General features: G+C 45.6%; 1 protein-coding gene and 1 long non-coding RNA gene across 3 annotated transcripts; one reads left to right on the top strand and one right to left on the bottom strand.

Annotated features, from left to right (window-relative positions):
* Positions 1-579: 579 nt before the first annotated feature.
* Positions 580-4,089, bottom strand: LOC113443247 (uncharacterized). Of its 2 annotated transcripts, none has more exons than XR_015741085.1 (3): positions 4,009-4,089; positions 2,060-2,247; positions 580-947 (listed from the first exon to the last, which is right to left on the bottom strand). It is a non-coding gene; the product is annotated as an uncharacterized LOC113443247 (long non-coding RNA). The 2 variants fall into 2 exon arrangements; XR_015741086.1 differs by lacking the exon at positions 4,009-4,089 and adding an exon at positions 2,950-3,082.
* FOXA1 (forkhead box A1) lies at positions 3,092-9,731 on the top strand. The gene is made up of 2 exons (XM_026711313.2): positions 3,092-3,510; positions 6,811-9,731. The coding sequence occupies exons 1-2, from the start codon at positions 3,439-3,441 to the stop codon at positions 8,023-8,025; spliced, it is 1,287 nt and encodes a 428-aa protein (XP_026567098.1). The 5' UTR covers positions 3,092-3,438; the 3' UTR covers positions 8,026-9,731.
* The last annotated feature ends 11,631 nt before the right edge of the window (positions 9,732-21,362 follow it).

Raw genomic sequence — 21,362 nt, 5'->3', positions numbered from 1 at the left:
AAGTCCTAATATTGGCTGATATCCAAAGGATTGCAAAGCATTCAAATTTAAATTCATGGGATTGCTCTGGATCACATTCGACTGAGATTTTTAAAATGCTGCTGGTTTCTATCACATTTGTTACCATAATGTGAGTGTTAACATTCCAATGGACTTCATTAGGCATACAAATCTTAATTACTGTAGCCTTACAGTATTTGTAATAATGCCTATTAATTTAAACATATGTTATGCCAGAGGAGGCATTTAGGATCACAAAGTTCTCTCGGTATATTATAAATGATAGTTATTGGCTGTGGTATAAAAGTTCTTCCATGGCAAAATTGTTTCCGAAGCATTTTATTCCAAAGTGTAAAAAACAAGGTACCTATGGAAGAATGTGTTTAGCTTTTTTTTTTAATAGCATTCTTTTCTTTCTTATTCTTTCCTGCTGATTTGAGACTTTCGCTTGAATCAAGGATTTAACTTCATTCTATTGCCAGATTTAAGAAGGAGGTTGGTAGCAGGGAACAAAAGAAGCTTTTTGTTAGCACGTTAAAACATATTTTTAAAATATGGATGTCACTGTCTGAAAAAACGTTTGCTTTGGTTTCGTGGATGTTTATTAATAGAACTACATTTCAGTGTGAACCAATAAGGACAAATCTTAGCTGGATGGAGAATTAGAGGAAATCTCAGGAATGCAAAAGAAACAAACAGCTAGGTTTGCCATCCCAAGTAAACCGGAAATAGTGTTCTGGAATCAAATTCTTTAACACCGCCAGGGAACATTCTCCTAAGGGGTGATCCCGTTTCCAATTGTTGCGCCTGCATTCGAACTGACCCGGAAAGCATCTTCCACACAAGGAGAATGTATTTTCCTAGTGCCGTGGTCGTGCTGCCTGTCTGCCCCATGTCGGAGGGATCCTGCTCCATACTGCTCCCATGGCATCTTTTCCTTGGCCTCCCTTGGAAAAAATGCTCAAATTAGGGAATGCCCAGAACTCTCACCTCTTTCGTAAGCACAAACACACAGTATGGATTCTGGTGAAAAGGACGCAGGTTGGAAAAATAGCATCCACTCAACCCTGGCAGCATTAAATGTTTGTCTTCCAGCCAATTTTATGCCTCTGGAAATTAACTGGCAACTTCACCCACATCCCTTGCGCCAATGGGCTCTACTGGGACCAATCCATACCTGGAGTTCTGTCCAGTGAACCTTATTTTCTCCAAGTGGCTTACGCTGTAGCATGTTGATTAGGACTGCCATTAGGTGGGGCGTTTAAAGGTATAAAGGACAAGGAGTGGGTTGACTTGGTAAGCCATCATCTTCTGTGCAGCATGTAATGCACACTTACGCCTTAATTCTGAGGAAACTGGTTTGTCAATGAGATAGATGGGCAGTTCAGAAATGAAAATAAAAGTTGATATTCCGAGGACTTGTCCACTTCATAGTACTCTACTGTGAATAGTCTGGCTTTGGATCCCGGTTAAATTATTTTATTCTACTGAAGTCAATGAGAGGTAGGGCAATTATTAAGGAGAATATACTTAAGCTTGAATTCAACCCACAAAAAAAATCAAGATCTTTAAAGACCCCCTTTTAAATCATGGGACATTGGGAAAAAAGTTCTCCTGAGTTGCTTGGTTTAATTTCTTCCCATGAAATTATTCCCCAACTTACTTACTTGCCACCAACCCTTAGGAAGAGCAAGTAAGACTGCACATTTTCGTAATTCTTTGATATTGGGAGGCCTCCATAGAGGACTCTGTGGGATGCCATGGATCACCTGATTCCAGGAGATCATAGAGATGCCCTTGCAGAACAATGTTAGACAGGTGGAGTAAATGTGCAAGAGAAAATCGCCACCCAGTCTAAAGCAATGGCAGGAGGACAGCCGAAGATTTGTGCCCCACAGCCATTTCTGGCTCAGTCACCAAATCTCCCGTGGCAATCACCTGTTATTGACTCGCCCAGGCGGTTCCTAAGGTGACGATTTCCAGGCAAGGAAGGCGCGGGGCTGGAGCGGGAGGTTGAGCTCAGGGGAAGAAAGCCATGAAAATGGTCGGAATGACTCACCTGGGCCTTTTGCCAAGCGGAGCTTTCAGGCCAAGGGATCCACCGTTCAGACCTCAATGCGCCGGGCCTGGACTGGCTGAACGTCACAGCAGTAACTCATGTATTCACCCGGTGCTTCTGCCCGAAAGGGAGAATATAATGCGGGGGGGGGGGGGGGTGCTGAAACTTTCCTCCAAGGCAGATTTTCCCTGTCACATGGAACAAACCCTATTTTATTATATTTCTGCGGGTACGGCGGGGAGAAAGAGGGGAGAGGGAGGAGAGCTATTAGGTAGGACCACGGTCCATGAAAGGTTGCATTTTCGTGTCTGGATTCTCCCCGTTGCAAGGAGGGACGCTTTATTTTACTGACTTCGACTTGGGCTGCTTTTATTCCATCATTGGGACGAGGGTGTGGGGTGCCGGGAATCAATGCTTGGCACCCAGCTTGCTACTGTTGCTGCTGTCCCTACCGCCGCCGCCGCCGCCAAAGTTCAAGCGCGACCGAGAAAGATTAACCGCTTTTGCTTAAAAGGACGGCAGCCTAACAGCACAGCCATCTGCGCCTCTAAAACTCTAAACAAGAAATCGTTCAGGGCTCTTGGCTTGGTTTTAATTGCAGCCACCCGCCCTGCTCCCCTTCTGGAAAGAAGTGTCCGAGCCGACAGGACAGCTCCTATGGCTGGGTCGTGCGCCTGCCCTCCTCGGTCTGCTCTTTGAACACAGACAGGAGTGCCGCCTTTCCCTGGAATTGCCCCCGCCCTCATCAGCGGCAGCGGGCGGAGGGCGAGGGGAGAGTTAAATCCAAAGGCTTGCCCTCCTCCTTTCCTTCCTGCCTCCCCTCCTTTTTCTGGGTTTCTCCCCCCACACACACACCGCTCTCTCCCGCCCCGATTCTTTTTTTTTTTTACCTCCAAGGCGATCGCTGTCTTTCTCTTCCACCTCCCCCCGCCGTCCCGCATAAACCAATTACACCGCTTTGCAAATAAAGAGACGCCCCAGGGGAGTTGCAAGCCGAGTGGAACTGCCTGCTTTGCAGGTGCATCTGCGGCTTGGTAGGTGCGAACGTCTTTGTGCGACGGACAAATGGGGAGAGGAGGAGGAGGAGGAGGAAGAGGAGGAGGAGAAGGAGGTGGGCGCTGCTTTGGCGGCAGCAGCGGCGGCGGCGGCGGCGGCGGCGGCTGGTGCAACGTAAGATCCACCTCAGCTCAACTCCGCTCACATCCCAGCCGGCACTTCCTCACTTTCTCGAGTGGCTCGCCGCCACCCAACGTCCCTGCTTGACTGAGCCCTCCCCGGGGGCCGGCTTCCTGCTAGACTCGGGGGGGCTCCGTTTTCCGACCTCCCTTTCGCTCGCCAAGAGGGGACTGAATGGTTACACCGCGCACGTTGACTCCAGGATGTTAGGGACTGTGAAAATGGAAGGGCACGACGCAAGCGAGTGGAACAGTTACTACGCCGAGACTCAGGAGGTGAGCGAATCCGGGGTGGCTGGGTGGGCGGTCGAGGGTGGGGTGGGGTGGGGAATCCGAGAACTGGTCCGGAGGGCTTCAGCCAAGAAGAGGTTCTTTCCACCCCCGGGAATCGCCAGTTCCTGACGGCGCCTAAACCAGCTTTCTCCAGTGTTACAGCTGGCTGCAAAGCCCGGGAAGGAATCAACATAAATTTCCGATCGTCCCACGGGGCAATGGAGGGGGCGGCGGAAATGCGGGGTTGGTGGCGGTGGTGGGGAGATCAGTGGCAATCGAGCCGATGGGGGTGGGGGTGGAAGACCTTATTGATCACCTCCTCGGATTAGGCGTCGAAACACGGCAGAGTTCTCAAATCCAGGTCCTCCCAACCGCGCCAGAGTCCCTCCATGAAGGGCCTCGATTTGTCTACGTGCCGGGAGGGAACAATCATCACGAGCTCCCCCCCCTCCCCCTTGGGCAGCAGTTTCACGTTTTGTTGGTCCCCTTCCCACGCCTCACCTGTGCCAATATTGTTCTGCAACTAGGCAAAAGAGGCATTGGTGTGTGTACTTTGCCGCACGCTTCTTTCACGGAGTTGGGGGTTGGGAGGGGAACGGGGGGTGGTAAAGATTAAAAATAAATCAGAAATTAATTCTCCCGGAGCCCGGCGGGTGGCGCTGCCGAGAATGCGATCCGACTCCGTAACCAGGAGCCTAACTTTTCATTGTCCATTCATGCCCACGCTCCTTATTTTACAATATGCTCCAAAAGGACTGAAAGAAAGGATCAAAAGCGGGCGAAGGAAGAAGAAGGGTGCAGAAATCTATGGACCCCTAACTGGGAGTGCGGGGGGGGGGGGAATAAATGGAGCCTTTTCGTAAATAAAGGCTTGGACGTAAAATTAAAAAGCGGCAACCCAGGAAACGTAGTTATATAAAGTGAAAAAGAAAGCGACGAGATGAGACCCGCAGCGCGTTGCAGGAACGAGATTGCTTTGCGCGCCTTTACCAGAATTGTGATTCGGGTTTGCTGCGCGGCAAACACGGCCAGTGGTTTAAAAAAAACAACTGGGGGCCCCTGGCTGCATTTGGTATCGCCCCTTTTGTAGAGGAGCTTCTAATTTAATGCCAGAGGTCAAAGGGGGCTCAAAAAGAGATTGAGAATCGTTGGCTGCGTCTTCCCGCCTCGCCGGTGGGGTGGGAGAGAAAATAAAACGACCATCCTAGGCGAATGTGGGGTCTTGGATCGGCGAACGAGAATTTGCCAGCTCTCCGTAAACTTAAATTCTACTTTATACGGAAGTATTTTTGAGACTGAAAGGAATTTGGCACATTCCTATTACTTCCGTATTTAGTTCAAAACGCGCGTAAGAAACTATGCATATGCTTATATGAAGAGATTCGCCCCCCTCCTCCAATTGTAGGCAGTAGACAGTACTGATTTTCTAGGCTGGATTGGGTTCCTAGAATTTGAAAATAGCAGGCATCTTCCCCTACCCACACTGGCAAGGACTATTATGGGCATAGCCTATCATTCAAATATCACCATTCCTTGACATATTTCCGCTAATACAAAACTATAATCCTAACAGTGTGGGGGCAATATCGTCCACAGAATATAGTTCAAATATAGGCAATATAGAGGAGTTTATAAGGCGTAACCTTTCCCGTATAGTTTTCAATGAGTTGATAAAGTAAATCAATGGTTTAGGCATTCGATTTTTTAGGGAAAAGCTTCAGCCTTTGCAAGGATTATTCCTTAGCCTGCTTAAAGCGCCTTACGGCAGGATCTTTGATTAAAACCGCGAAAAGCGGTGGCATTTCGACTGCCTTTTATCACTTAGTCAAAACTTCTAGGCTGCAAGGCAAAGAGAGGAACATTTCAGGATCATTTGTTTGATTTTGGACATCCCCGGTCCCCTGCCCCGAATTTACCAGTCTTCCTCCCAAGGAAAGTTTCCCGGTTTAGCAGGAACCAGCCAAGGCCCTGGGAGAAAAGCGGCTCCCAACACTGTCACCCAGGTTGTTTCCCACGCCCCCCGCCGAAGCAGAAGCTAGAGCCAGCAAAGCGAAGTCGGGAGAGGGGACGCGGGGCTGAGAAAAAGCGGGGACTTCGCTTTCTTGGTTTCGGGGGCCCGGGTCGCGCGGGTATGAAGGCCTCGGCTTCTCTTGGGCGCCCTAGGGGACGGCGAGGAGCTGGGAAGATCGGGCTTTTGTGGTTTATAGGGCGCTTGCCCTCCACCGTTTCCCTTTCCCAGGGTCTGTGGAGTGAGTGGGGGCTGGCAGAGTGGGCCGCCTCGGTGTGAAGTGGATCTGCCTAGCTCTTCTTCCAAGGCAGTTCTGAGCTGCTCAGGGGAAGCCTTGGTTTGCATTCACTGCCTTAGATTTTGTAAAAAGAACCACCACTACAAACTGGGTGGGCCTTCCATGAAGCCAAACATAGGTGGGAAACAGGTTTGGAGGTTGTGTCCCCCCCCCCCCCGCCCCCATTTGGAAACTAGATTCTGGGAGAGCTGCTGTTTGCCCAAAAAGGCAGGTGAAGATTTGGGCCTTGCAGGTTTCTTGTTTCCAGTCTGCTCCCGCCTTGAGGTTTTGGTCTGATGTTCTCCAGATCTTTAACCCTGCGCTTAATCAGAACCCCTCTTTAAAATCACAGCCGCGATTTGTGCAAGGGCCAAGCAAACAAGCTCTCCAAATTTGGCCCTGGACAAAACTTCCCTTCCTTTCTGAAAAAGGCAACCGGGGCTTGTGGATGCCTGTGAAGCCACCCACTGGTGCTGCATAAATACATGTTTATATATTTGCTCCCAAATCAACGCAGCCAATGCAGCCGAACTGTTTATATCATTATTATTATTATTATTATTATTATTATTATTATTATTATTATTATTATTATTATTATTATTATTATTATTATTATTATTATTATTATTATTATATTGGCATGTATATTTCGGATGCAAGCGGTTTGGTATGGTGAATAACACGCGTGTATGTTTTCTGCCACTATTCCCGATTTCTTTAGCATCTGACATAGTGCGGGGACAAGTCTCCGTTTGGAAAGCTTGGGGCCGAAACTGGACTCAAGGATTCCCTTTCTGCGGAATCTGGGGCTTCAGAAGGCTGCATCCGCTCCCCTCTTCTCCTTGCAATGCAAGGATGAGCCGGAAAGGCCGGCTGCAGGGGAAATGCATTCTGCAGGGGGAAATTCTGGGGCCAAGTAGGGGAACGTCACCAGGTGGGAACGCGGGGCCGTCTGGCGCGGCCGGGCGGGAGGGTCGGAAGAGCCGGTTTTAACCTGTGTGCGCTCCCTCCGCAGGGCTATTCGACGGTGCCAGTGAGCAACATGAATTCCGGCCTGGGCTCCATGAATTCCATGAACAGCTACATGAGCATGAACGCCATGACCACCAGCGGCAACATGACCTCGGGCTCCTTCAACATGTCCTATGCCAACCCGAGCCTGGGGCCCGGCTTGAGCCCCGGTGGAACCGGAGCCAGCATGAACGGTATGTCAGCCATGGGGTCGGCGCTGAGTCCCGGCGGCATGAACGCCATGGGCGGCCCGCAGGCTTCGCTGAACGGACTGGGCGCCTACGGGGCCATGGGACCCTGCATGAGCCCCATGGGGTACGCCTCCTCCAACCTGAGCCGCGGCCGCGACGCCAAGAGCTTCAAGCGCAGCTACCCGCACGCCAAGCCGCCCTACTCGTACATCTCGCTCATCACCATGGCCATCCAGCAGGCGCCCAGCAAGATGCTGACGCTGAGCGAGATCTACCAGTGGATCATGGACCTCTTTCCTTACTACCGCCAGAACCAGCAGCGCTGGCAGAACTCCATCCGGCACTCGCTCTCCTTCAACGACTGCTTCGTCAAGGTGGCCCGCTCGCCGGACAAGCCGGGCAAAGGCTCTTACTGGACGCTGCACCCGGACTCGGGCAACATGTTCGAGAACGGCTGCTACCTCCGGCGCCAGAAGCGCTTCAAGTGCGACAAGCAACCCGGGCCCAAGGGCGGATCGGGCGGAGGCGAGGGAAGGAAAGACCCCGGCGGAGCCAGCTCTCCCTTGCACCGAGGCCAAGCCAAAGGAGGGCAGCTGGAGGCCGCCCCGTCCAGCCACGGCGCCGGCAGCCCGCAAGCCCTGGACCAGAACGGGAACGGAGCCGAGCTGAAGCCCTCCGTGGTCGCGGCGGCTGCAGTGGCAGCCTCGGTCCCCTTGGCCTCCTTGAGTCACCCGGGCCACGCGCTGGGACCCCACGAGCCGCAGCTGCACCTCAAGGGCGACCCCCACTATTCTTTCAACCACCCCTTCTCCATCAACAACCTCATGTCCTCCTCTGAACAGCAGCACAAGCTGGACTTCAAAGCCTACGAGCAAGCGCTGCAATATTCCTCCTACGCGGGCGGCCTGCCTGGCGGGTTGCCCCTCAGCAGCGCTTCCATGGGCGGGAGGGGAGCCATTGAGCCCTCGGCCTTGGAGCCCTCCTACTACCAAGGTGTGTATTCCAGACCGGTGCTGAACACCTCTTAGCCGGCCGGGGGGGTCTGGAGGGTCAAGCGAGCGGAATCCTCCCTCCCTCCCTCCCTCGTCTGGGTCTCTCTCCTCAGATCTCTGCTCAAACTGACCATCCGCTTCCCTCCGCCCGCCCCCCACCTCCAGCCAGCCCGCGATCCGTGCGAGGGAAAACGGAAAGGCAAACGACCCACACGACATAAAGCGAAAGGACTGTTCCTTTATTCTCGGGGCGGCTCGGATAATTGCTCGGCCGCCAGGGCGTCCCATTTCTCTGGCTTCGGCTTGACCGGTCCAGCCCTCCTTAGAAAAGCCCTGTATAGACACTATCACCCTTGGCCATAGAAAGAAGCAAGCGAGGCTTCCATTTTGAAACTCATCATTGGTTGCCTTTCCCCGCCTTTTCCTCTTCGAAGCAATCTCGCCAAAATTGGGTGGGGGGAGATGGGTGGGGTGATTTTCAAAAGAAAAAAAAAAGGCGAAGCTCGACCCAAGGCAGCCCGCGCCGCTTTCCACCCACCGCGCCTGGGTGGCTCCTGGAATGCCTCTTGCGTTGAGGGTGGGGAGGGGTTTCCCAGATGGATTCAGTAGGTCGAAGTTGAGCCCGGACTTACTGGCCTGCGTGTGACTCTCCCCGGTAAACAGGTAAACAGACGGGGGCGGAGAGTTGACATTAGATTAGGAGCCCGACCCCTTTGAAGGATGCGGCGCAGAGAGAGGCAGAACTTGCCTCCGTTTTGAGACTTAGGGGAAAGGGCATTTGTTTCACGCCCTGCTGAACTCGCCCCTCCCCTCCCCTCCCCCGCAGGCCCATTGACCCCAGGGACCCAACCACGGGTGACAGATCCCGAACATCCCCCCACCCACCCCCGCCTTGTATAAAGGGACAGAGCACAGATGGCAAGTGGAAGAGGGAAAGGATCTCTCCTGCATTTCCAATGGGATCCGGATCGGAGACAGAACTGTACAGGTCACGCAGCCTTTTAAGGCATGTTACAATTATTTCAATTGCCCCCCGCCCCCGCCCCTTCCTTCTCACAAGCTGTTACTAAGGAGTCTCCTTCAGCATCAGGAAATCTCTTGACTACACGGATGACTTGGTTTATTTAATCTCAGAGTTCTCCCCCCCCCGCCATCCCATCCCCCCTCCGTGGGTTCCGGAACTCTAGGACTATTATTGTCGTTCGAGCCCCGCGTGTCGAGGACTATTCTGAAGTGGGAGATGCTCCCGAGGCTGCTTTCATCAGAACAGTCGCCACCTTCCTGAATTTGAGGTTTCGAGGTCGCTTAATTCTACCTTACCTTGGTTAGCACGTTCATCCAGTGTTAATGCACTTTCTTCAGTTTTTACATGGTGTTTCAGCATAGCCAGGCGGGTTACTCCCCTTCCTCTTTTCGGTTCCCTTCCTTCTCCCCCACCCTCCCCGTTTGCCTTTACAATATTCTTAATTTATTTGCACGGTTTATACTTTCTTCTTGACAGCTTGAAAGTGCTTTAAAATAAACGGTTTTAAAATGACACACCATTTTAAAGAAAATAAAAAAAAATCTTAATTTTATAATAAATGTGATTGTAATTGAAAAAAAAATGTTTTGATTCTTTTGGGTTTTTTTATGAAAATACAAGCCATGGAGCATGTTTCCCCCCCCCCCCACACCCTCCTTTTAACTTTTTTTTATCATTTCCAGTTAAGGACTTTAAATAAATCAAATATTATCAATGAGTGGATTTTGGTTATTTTCTTTTACTTTATTTCATTATTGAAAGAATATTTACTTCTAGGCCAGTTAAAAATGAACCTAGGGTTCAAAGAGGAAGACAAGGGTAAACAAAAGGAATTGTTGGCAGTTTTTTCCCCTCTCCAGGCAAGGCAATATATTAGGAGAACAATGACAGAACTGTGAATTCTGTCACCTTATTCCAAAGAGTCACCTTATTAGATGTATATTAAATATTTATTAAACTTATTGAATATCAGACCAGTTCTACTAAATATGTCACAAACTAAAATATTTGCTTTAATTAAAAAAAAAAACTGAAGAATGAGGGATTTCCGTCCTTTCTAACTTTCTTCAAGCACACCAAAGTTTATTTCAGTTTGAAGGCAAAGACTTATAGAATAAGCCAATCTTTAGCAACCTCAGGTTTAAGAGGGAAGTCTCCTTCCTAACAGATTCCTTTTTGTTATTTAGGAATGAAATTCTAGAATGAAAACTTGGCATGAAAAATACCTGCAATGATTGCCTCAATGGGAATATTTTTATTGATTTTAGTGGGAAATTAAATGTGTCGATTGAGTTCTAGAATCATAGTAACCATCTAGCATTTTTTAAAAAAAGGGGGTTGCTTTGACTTTCTCCTTCTATGGACTGAGGCTTTTTCAGCCCAGAAGTAAATTCTACAATGGGGTTCTTGGTTATTTTTACACCCCCCAATCCCCAAGAATAGAATGTTGTTTATTCTGAACCTAATCTAGTCGTATAGTCCTGAAGGCTAACACCTTAGTGGAAAATGGCTATTAACCTTACAAACAATTCTGCACAAATACAATATGTTGGATGTGACGCAAAAGATTAGGAGTACATTTCTTAGGAGGTTTACTACTAATGGAATTTAACTCGCCATGTTAGTGGGCCAACAGGAAAACACAAACAGTTTACCTCCTTTGGAATGAAGTTATAATCACCATATATTTGGGAAATTAACTCTTATGGGAGGGGGGATATTCATGTGTTTCCCAACACATGCAAGTACTTTTATTGGATCAGCTGGTTAGTATGTGGCCATGCTTTTTGTACATTTGTGGCTCAGGACTGCACATGTTTATATTCAGATTATAATGCTGAACTAAACCCTTGGACTAAAAAAAAATAAGCATTGGTGTATTTATCCTACCATGAGTGTTGATAGTCCTCTGCAGAAAGCAGGCCTCTGTTTGGTGGAGCTTAATACAAAATATGTTCAAGCTATGCTGCAATCCCATTTATTTCCATTGAAAAAAATGTATTTGCCCTTAGTAATGGGAACTCAGCACTAGGACATCTTCCTTGGCAAAAAAAAATCTGTGATTTCCATGTATCCCATGCATGCACGGGTCTACATCCTTAACTTTTAAATAATTTTTCCTTAAAACTAAAGAAAGATCAGGTCAGGTGTATCGGGACAAAGAACTGTATTTTGCCAGGTATTATGTGCACACTTGCTCATGCACATACACACATTTGTGTCTCTTGCATGCACACAATACTGCAATCCTATTCACTTTCCAGAGAAACAGTCCCATTAAGTCTGGCACAACAGTGGAGCCCATATGTCTGTTTACTTACACATAAGCCCTATTGTACACAGTAAAGTTTACGCTGCTAACCGTTATTGGGCCCAACGAGTTTTTCTCCTCTTTCTAAATCAATGGAAAACCGGATAAACCTATATTGTATTACAACTGTTGTTGCTGCAGTCCTTATCGTCGGGGTAAGCCTCCTTAGCCTACCATGCAGCCACCTCAGAGGTTCTTATTTTGTGGGGCTTGGATCCAACCGCTCTTCTCCGGTTGTCCTCAGGTTTAGGGGGGAAATTGGGGGGAAAGGAAGAATGGCGAGGGTCCACAAAGCCATCTATTTTACATTAGATCTCCCCAATTCGACAGCACAATCCCTCATCTGCATTTACTCAAACGTAAGCCCTGTTAACGTTCAGCAAAAGTTTGACCCCAAGAGAAATTCACGCAGGACACGCAAGCAAGAGGGAAAGAAATAAAGGCAGAAAACCAAAGGAGAAAGAGCGCCGGTTTTCTCCCTCTCCTCGCTCCCCCACCTTTCTTTTTCTGCCTATTTTTACTTTGACTGGCTTGGCAACCGTAGCGACAATGGGCTCTCCAATACGTGCTCCCTTTCTCCCGACCTCTCCCATCTTTGCCGGGCTGCGTGTGATCCTGCACGATCGAGGAACAGGAGATCTCAGCTGGAGATCGCGCCTCGTTTTGATCGGCCCCACTCCCGTCAAGACGCGGGCTTTCGTTCAACAACGCCTTGTTGCTCTCCCACCGACCGACCCTCCCTCCCTCCCTCCCCCAATCAGTTAGGAAAAGACCCGGAAGCTCTTCGATCCGACGCGACACGAGGGATGGGGCTGAGCCTCGGAGCAAAGAGACTTCAGGATCGGGAATGGATTTGGAAGAGACGTCTCATCTGCATCAAGACTCTTCTCTCACTCCAGCGGCGATCGACTTCCAGTGGAAAGAAGGGAACCAGTATTCAACTTATTTTTAGGGGGAAGGGGGGGGGGTGTTTCTCGGGACGCTGTCGAACCCCCTTCCGAGGCAACGGGGAATGGGCCGCAACCTGCTTTCTTTCGAGAAATACTTAGAACAGCCGCATCTCTGAGACTAACTTTGTGGGAGGCTTTCTCAAAAGTTAATTGCAAGATTCAGAAATTGTAACGGACCGATTTGGCTTCCTTTTGAGCAAAGGGTTATTTAATCAGGCCTTTTAGGCTGGATGTGGTCTTAGATCGCATCCTATAATACATTTAGAGTGAATATGTTTAAATTCAAGGCCCCTGGGTTCTCAAGGACAGTACCAACCTGGCTGGGACCTTGAAAAATAAATGGCATGGTTTTATTTCTTATAGATTTTTTAAAAATCTGCTTTGCAAAATATTGGCAAGTTAGATGCTGCAAAAGCGTCACCCACTTCAGTTCTTCTCCATCAAATGTCCTCTAGACTCCCAATAACCCCAATCTCCAGCCAGCTAAGAAAAACGAGACTTGATGATCCAGCACGTTTGAAGGGTAGCAAGTGAAAAAGAGGATTGCTCTTTAAAGATAGCCCACTCTGTGCTGATGATGAAACTCAAGTCTTTCAAAATGCCCAACCTCTCTAGATGGAGCGACCAAGAAAAACAGGCCAGGCAGCCTGATGACTTGATTCTGACCATTCACACTTTCCCCCATTCACCTTAGCTTTTTACCTTCCCTCTTTTGACAAAAATTAAGGAACTAAAAAGGTGAGTCCTGGGGTTAAGCCTTCACTCTGATGCAGCTTAGTTGGAAGACATACTCAGAGTAATAATAATAATAATAATAATAATAATAATAATAATAATAATAATAATAGTAGTAGTAGTAGTAGTAGTAGTAGTAGTAGTAACAATAGGCGGTACAACTTCATTTCTCCCTTAATATTGCAAAGCATACGAAGAAGAGCCCAAACTTATATTGGCTAATGCCTAGCCTTTCTAGAGGAGGGGAAAAAAAATCAATCCATTTATGACCTTTACTCTTAATCAAAGGAGTGGGAGAATAAATAGATGCATGCGCCTATAAGTATCTTTACAGCCACGCGCACCTGCATATTTTATGGACTACGGTTTTATTTGCTTTTTTCTAATTGCCAGGGAATGTGGTTTCTTGATTTTTAGTGGATCAATTTCCCCAGATCAGTTAAGGAGACCGATTGCCATGGGGATATATTTAAGGTAGTTTGTAAAAGATGACAAATTGTTAGAAAGCCTAAAATATAAACATTTCCGCCCTGCCCCTCAATTTAGCACAGAAATAGTGAACATGAAAAGATAAAAAAATATATCTAGATCAAAACATGGGTGTATGTTAGATCAGAGTTAATTCATTGCTGGGAATGAATTAATTCAGAGGTTTGTTTTTGTTTTTAGCGTTCACTCCTAAAGCCATTCTTGCATATATTTTTATGTCAGCTTCAAGCCAACAGAAGGAAAACAAAACTTTTTTATCTGGACAAACTCTCCTGTTGTCACTGTATCTGTCCCTCTAAAAAGAAAAAGGTGTTCTTGCATGTCCATTCCCTAAAAATTTCATTTGATCAATTTAAAGTGGGGGTCTACTTTTCCCAGCAATGTCAATCAGTTCTCCTAAGGCCAATTCCATTTTTTTGAGGGGGGATGTTGATCTACAGGGTTCCACAGGACTCCAAAAAGCTAGGTAGGTTCCAGCTTCAGGGGAGAATCTCTTCGACTTTCTTCCTGCGGATCCAGGAAATGTCTTTCCTTTTCAAATGCAATTACCTTCTTTAATAAGCCACGTGCTAGACAGCTAAAACTGTTGCCATCATTCAGGCTCATTTAACTCCATTAAACTCAAGCAGGGAGTAATTCAGCATATTACTGAAGCCTTTAAGAGAGCTAACTGGATTTTGGCTGGTGTAAAGAACCCAAACAATCAGAGGGGGTGGGGGGTGGGGGGGGCAGACCGGCGAAGGGAACGTTTATGTTCAGACCAGAAGAGAGACGTTTTGGAAGCCGTTTCCCCAGGTAATTAGTAACTTTGGAATTCTAAAATTAATCATGTGGACCAGAAAATGTCCCACTTTTTAAAATCCTTTCCAGATGTACTCATCAGGCATGTTTACAGTTTTTTCTTTAAAAAAATAAACAAGATAATTGAGTCAAACCCCAAACCTGGTTACACAGAAACATCTTTTAAAATTACAAATAAATGTATACACGAATGAATTAAATAAATGAAATATTCTTCCTTGGATGTAATAGATAATGTAATTCGTTCTGCAAGCTGTAATATTCAGATTTAATTTAAGGTGATTTGAGAAAAGAGCTGAATAATCACAAATTGCATTGGCTCACCAAATTAATATTGATGTATTTTTTAGAAATGCATCCAATGGTTTCAGGAAAGCTGCTAAAACAAGTGCATTTACAATTTTTACAAATTCTTACATTCTACCTTATTTTCTAAATCAACTGAATTTAAAGAAAAATATGGGGGGGGGGGAGGATATTTCAGGGTTTGAGGTACTGAGTTACAAGGTGATGTTTGATGTTAATTTATTAAGCACGTCCTCCAAGAATATGATCCAAAGCCACCGATTTGGAAGGAGCATAATTTAAATCAGTAGGACAAAATCTTTAATTTGGATGCCAGTATATTATGATATCTAAGCATATAAAGGCATATAACAATGTATTTTTAATATAAAAATGAGCTTGAGAATAGTTTTGAACTGAAGATTCTGAACTGAAGATTGTGACCAGTTCATCGACACCAGTTTAACTATATTTAACTATACGTGAACCTTTTTAGAGATTGCTGGGAAATCCTTTTTGCCTTCTCCCCTTCCTATATATTTTATGTAGACAGCACAACCTGCTTTTAAACATCACTCTAGCACGAGTTGTTAAAGTTGGTCTATGTGGGTTCCATCCACACCCTACAGAAGTCAGGAAAAGAACCTTTCCCAGATTTGAATTGAGTTTGCATCGCACTGAGGGAATGTGTATGCCTTTACGTTGAATAGGACTGAATTGGTTGCAGTTGAAAACAAGATCCTGTGCCAAAACGAGGACTCCTTAATACACATACAATAATGAATTGATTTTTTTTCCCCAGCCTTAACACAAAATGTAAAGTGTACAATGCGATTCCCTCAGAGCTGTGATGTTAAATCAAAGCTGAATATTGTGCAGCTTGGCTCCAGGATCTTGCCGGTGTAGCCCACGCTTTTTTTCCCCTCTCTCTCAGAAGAAAACACCGCTGATTTCGGTGGAATAGCCCTCTCGGGCAGGAGAGAGTTGAGGAAGCTTTCCTCAACTAAAGCAATGCAACCTTTGGAACTAGGTTGCCTATCAAACAGCTGCATTTAGGGCAGGGAGGCGAGGAGCTACGTTCTTCCTAGAAGATCTCGGTTTCATTGCGGTGCCCCTCTTCTTGGAAGAAAGCTGTCTTCCATTCGGTGGGACTTATTTCTAAGCAGCTATTATTTTAAGGACTGGATTTCCTTGGAGGGCAGTATCCCTTCCTCCGACCTTACGGTTGGTTTTTTTTGTTGGTTTTTTTAATTTGCTGGGTTTCCTACTGCATCACAAGCTGCTCAAGAAACCACTCGGAAGGGTAGAAAGGGCGCAACTCCTCCACTCTGGCGAGGCTACAGATCGACCACCGCTTTTTTTCCGGCAGGCCAGCAGTGGAAAGCCAAGCGAAGAAGGGTGACGAAATGGAAAGCCGCCTTTGTTCTCTCTGAAGTTTTCCCTCCGCCCTCCCTCGCCCCCTCAACATTATTCTGCAGCCAGTGATAGTTAAGGTCAGATTAGCCGGAATCAGCGCTTCTATTTCCCGGATAGTAGTGCCATTTTGGTCCCAAGCCTGCGACACGCTCGCCTCCCTTGACGCATGTGTGCGCGCTTGAGAGACCATCTGGGCGCGAATTCCAAGTGTTGAACTTTGGACAGAGCAAACTACCCAACCCTCTTGTGTTGCACATTTCAGTCGGAATAGCAAACGTCAGGTAAAGAATTTCCCCTTCCTGCTTCCTGTCACTTCCCAAGCGCGTTGGTGCGGCTGAGTTGCTCGGGTTTGCATCCCAGATTCCAGTCCCTCAGGCCCGTCGCAGATATATTCCCCAGGAGGCTGAATTTCTTCTGCATCAACTCTTTAGGGAAACGGGTTGCCCTGGGATAAAAGGGGCCAAGTACCCCCATCTCCCTCCAAATACCCCCCCCCTCTCTCTGTTCCTATCAAAGCCTGCTGCAACCTTAACCGGAAAGGAACTCCAGACTGACAAGGGACCTGAGATCCAGTGCAGGTTTTGTGTTGCGTTCAAATGTCCTTCAAAGCTCTCAGTGTTGCTCTGTCCGGGGGGAAAAACAGATCGCAGTTCCTTCCCTTTCCGCCCCATGTCTTGTTGAGTCCAGAAACACTAACTAAACACTAACCCAATTCAAGACAGGCTATCCAATGCATATCTACTCAAAAATCAAGCCATTTAAGATCACCGTTGATTATTCCTAGATAACTTTATTTAATATTAAGTTCAAGTATTTCGGCTGAACTAGTTTGGGGATGGGATTGATGGGCTGCGATTTTGAAGGTAGAAACAGTCCATTCCACTTAATAGACCAGCTGTTTCTATCCGGATTTTAAATAGGCGGAGTAGTGAGTCGAAGCGACCGGGGAGATCTCTTTTTAATTTCAGGATAAAAGACCCATTTAAGGCAAGCTCATGTCTCACATACTAGACCTAAACCGAATAATTCGGGTAGCAGTCTATTTGTTTCACGAGGATCTGCATTATCAGATACAGGAGAATGGCTCTGACAGCTATGATAGCTTTTTTTTAAAGTTCAGTTTAAAGTTCAGAACTCTAGGAATGTTGTATTATTTTCAAGTCAAAGTTCATATTCTTTGCACTGATTTGATAGAAACATCTGTTTAAAACAGGAGGCAGCAAAAATAATTACATAGTTGATTTTAGATTTTCTCATTGCGCTATTTATCTCAAGATGAAGATGTTGGCAAAAGTCCTTTCTGATCAAATTACAAACTTAAAAAAATTCTGCTCAGCCTCTCTCTTCCCTTTAGAACCAACTAGGACTGCATTTTTACTGTTAGAATAGAGGGGGAAAACTACCAAGTACAATATATTAGAACACCTTACAGTTCAAGGGTAGGAGCAAAATGCAAATAGGCAAACGCTGCATTGACTTGGAAAGAAGCCCCTCACCCCTTTTGATTAATTACCGAAGTATATTAGCAATGAAATCCTATGCATGTCTAGTCAGAAACAAAAACCCATTGAATTAAATCAAACTCACTCCCAAGGGTGTGTGTATAGGTTTGCAACCCAAAGTAAAGATCTCATTTACTGAGGCTCACTTACAGCGCATCCCAATGTAGGGTACTTTGATTTCGTTTTCATTCCCCATGGAAAGCGGTGGGGGGAGGGAGGTAGAAAAAAGAATGGCAAAGAATATATTCCAATAGCCACACGGAATGCTTTGCAACCTCTTTGGCGTTTCTACTGGAAACCAAGCAGAAGACAAACGGTGCAACAGCTGGAGACCAAGCAAAGTGCATTGCAAGTAGGGTGGGACTGAAAGCTGAGATCATAGCAATTAAGATTGTAATCTTGTGTACATTTATGTGAGAGTAAGACCTACAAATTATAGATATAGATATCTAGCAAAGGAAACTCATTTCAGGTATTGGTTGCTCCTATTGGAAAGCAAGAATGATTTCAATGTTACGCAGCCCAATTAAATGCCATTTTAAATTGTCCCTGGCATTTTAAGCTGCTTTACTTTTAAACATTACTAGGCAGGAAAGACCCACTGCCACATTCATTTTTAAGGTGGGGAGAAGGAGGGAAAGGATTTGGAAGCATTAAGCAGTCTTGATATACTATTATCCAGAAGGAAGACAGTGCACTTGTCCAATGATCAAGAACCAACTCTGGATTCTGGATTGTTTCTCACTAGTAATTTACAACATCATCCAACCATGGTTGTGCTGAGATTACAATAATGAAGATGGGCTCTATAACACCTTCATTTCTATGCTGGGTCACAGTAAGTTTGCAGTAATCCTCAAAATACTTGTTAAAAATTAAGAAATCTCAAGAAAACTTCTTAGAATTCCTTGTACGTGACATTCATCTCATCCTGTTGACTGAAATGTGCTTATTATTTGGAAGTAAATAGTGTGCCACTAAAATTGACAGATTTCTATGTAAGGGCACAGCGTTGGCCTGTTAACTTTCAAAGACCATTCAAAACCAGTTCATTACAGATGCAACATGTTCCTTAATAGGCAAATCTTTTCTTCTGCACACAATGTGACTGAGTGACCAATTATAGGTAGGTGGGGTTTACTACTTAATTTATGCTTCTGTACTTAGTGCCTGAGCACTATTCTAGGATCATTAGGGAAGATTAGGAACATGACATGCATTTCTACTTGATTTTTCCACTACAAATTTATACAACAAATCCAACTCTCTTAACTCTAAATCTGATGCTGGAATCAATTTATAGCAGGATTCTATGAAGTTACTTGGAAGTAAGTCCCACTGAACAGATTCTCCAGAAAGTGTGTACAGATCTGCTAACTTTGTAGTTAAATGAAATGAATTCAGCTGTCACCTCTTTAAGAAACTCGGCTAAGGCCAAGTATTTGAATGTCAACAAATCCACACATTCCAGCCTAAACACATCATGTGCTGCAGCTCCAATTGAAGTCTGAGGAGGGTGAAAGCACACAGCTAGGGGAAATGAACCTAACACACTCAGAGTTAACCCCATCTCAAAATCCTTTTTAGCAATGTTCTGTTTTCAGAAAAAGGTAGTGTGTCTTATATAAATTATGTAAATAGCAGCTATCCCAAATGTTATCAGCTGAATTACCCTGCCTCAGTATTTACTGCTTGATTCTTTCATATCAATGGGAATCTCTCTGTAGCATCTCTCATGACCTATAATAGCAAATGCTTATTACAATTTAATACTGGATGGGTGAATTTATGACCTTCGAGTTATTGTTGGACTACAATTCCCATCTCCCCTAACAACTGGCTGGCTGGGATTAATAGATGCTGGAGTCCAATAATATGTGGACCACAGATCTCCAACTTTAGAATATAAAATTCAAAGGACAATCAACATAATAAACACTATGCAATTGTCTTATGCCAAATTAAGATGAAAATGAACCTTGGCAACAGAAAAGGAACCATTTAAAAACGATTCAATTTTGGTTCATGTTTGTGTAGATCTGGAATTGAATAAGTGATAGGCTTGGAAAAAAGTTATATCTTTATTGTTAAAGACTACTGTGAGCAGCAAGTGAGTCTTCTAGCATAATCTGACTTGATATATGAGTAAAGCTTTTTCACATTATGAGAACAGCCTTGTACGGTGTTTTCCCAAAACAATGGGCTACCACTACCAAAACTGCCAGATGGTAGGGGCAGCTGAACAGAATAGAAAAATCTAATCATAATTGAATATTTTGATGTTCTCAGGATGACAAAAAGCCTTAAAAAATCTCCTAATACTTACCAGTAGAATTGGTCTAGTTCTTATGTATATTTAATTAAAGTTCTAAACACAAGTAAACCATTCTGCCTTGGTATTTATTCTTCCCCAATCCACAACTGACATGATTAAGTAAAAAATAAGATAATAAAACTATTCCTATTGTGTGTGCATTTAATATGGATCAATTATAGTTGTAAAAACAATGGCATTTTTAAAATTTTGTTAGCTTCCTTGAGTCAATCCAGTCAAAAGAGAACATCAGTAAAATACCCAAGGTGAATGAAAGTTACTCTGCATGGTAAGAAACAGGTGCATCATGGCCACATATGCTGAACCATGTTCAGGACTTCTGACTACAGATAGGAGAAACTAAGGGAGCTGCAGTGTGGAAGCAAGGCAGAATCTTGGTCTCTCTGAACAGCTTTTCCCTGGCTAAGATGAAGCTGTCTCATCCACTCTTCGTAAGCACAGCAAGGAATTTATGTACTGTATGTATGAAATACTTTCTTTCCTTCAACTCAGTCTTAAAAGGCAATTCAATCACTGACAGCTCCAAGTAGCAGACACTCCATATGAGTAGCAAAGGTAAAACGGTAAATAAGAAAGCAATACGTGTGCTTTCTCCTTCACATTAAAAAACACAAAGCTTCACCCGGGTTCTCTGGCAGAAAAGCAAGCTTGCCATCTGGCAGGTGGCCCCTGGACCTGTGGTCCTCCCACCTAAGTGCCAAAGACTCGCCTACACTCTGTGGCCTACTAGGCTCCTATTGACAAGTCTGGTTCTCTCTTCCAGCTCTTTGGAGTACCAGAAACATGTTCACTGGCTTGAGCCAAGATACTTTGGCTCTCTGGAATCCAAACTCAAGGATCTTGCACCTTGAAGCTGGAGTGGAATAGCATCCAAGGCTTAAGCTGACTTTCCCAGCCTCTGTTCATTGACCAGTCAGGGCTTCAAGGCGGAGGAAGATTTCCTCCTGCAGATGGAAATGTCAACAGATTGGTAACTAGGGCAGGAGGAGGGGTGGGGGGAGCTTTCATGCCTCTCTCTTCATACAGATCTTAGCATGAAAATAGGAGCCTGAGAGGTGAGAGCCTTGAGCCTGGGGAAGGGACAGATTGCTGGGGTAGGGAGAGAGGATGGGGGTGTCTAGTGAAGGTCAGGGACTGTCTTTGGGTGCTCACTCCATTTGGCTCCCTCCCACCCCCCTAGACACAATGATTCTTATTGCAAGTTAATCCATTAGAGTCTGGGGTGCAAAAACAAAAAAAAAACCATGTGCATGTTAGGGAGGAAAAAGTTGATATGGACAGCCAGGATGTCTCAAAAACCTAGTGAGCTTAAATATCAGAGGATGCCTTCATTTAATTTTCAAATGAGCAGTCCCTGTTCTTGTTTTCACCCAAACAGTGGCACCTTAAGCACCTTGGAGACCGCACTTCTATAAGACTCAGAGAGGGAGGGGGGACCTCTCTTTAGGGAGACCTCTATTGTGCCTGGTTCTGCTGAACTCCAATAAGACAAGATAATTAAGATTTTAAAGCTTTCAATGGTTGT

This window comes from Pseudonaja textilis, chromosome 1 (genome assembly GCF_049901715.1).
Source record: "Pseudonaja textilis isolate UNSWEBS1 chromosome 1, rPseTex1.2, whole genome shotgun sequence".
Lineage (NCBI taxonomy): Eukaryota > Metazoa > Chordata > Lepidosauria > Squamata > Elapidae > Pseudonaja > Pseudonaja textilis.
This window is presented reverse-complemented; position numbering and strand designations above follow the sequence as displayed.

Excerpts from the sequence above, each read along its gene's own strand:
- FOXA1 (XM_026711313.2), top strand. The coding sequence starts at position 3,439 with ATGTTAGGGACTGTGAAAATGGAAGGGCACGACGCAAGCGAGTGGAAC. Across the intron at positions 3,511-6,810 it reads ACTACGCCGAGACTCAGGAG|GGCTATTCGACGGTGCCAGT; the intron begins GTGAGCGAATCC and ends CTCCCTCCGCAG.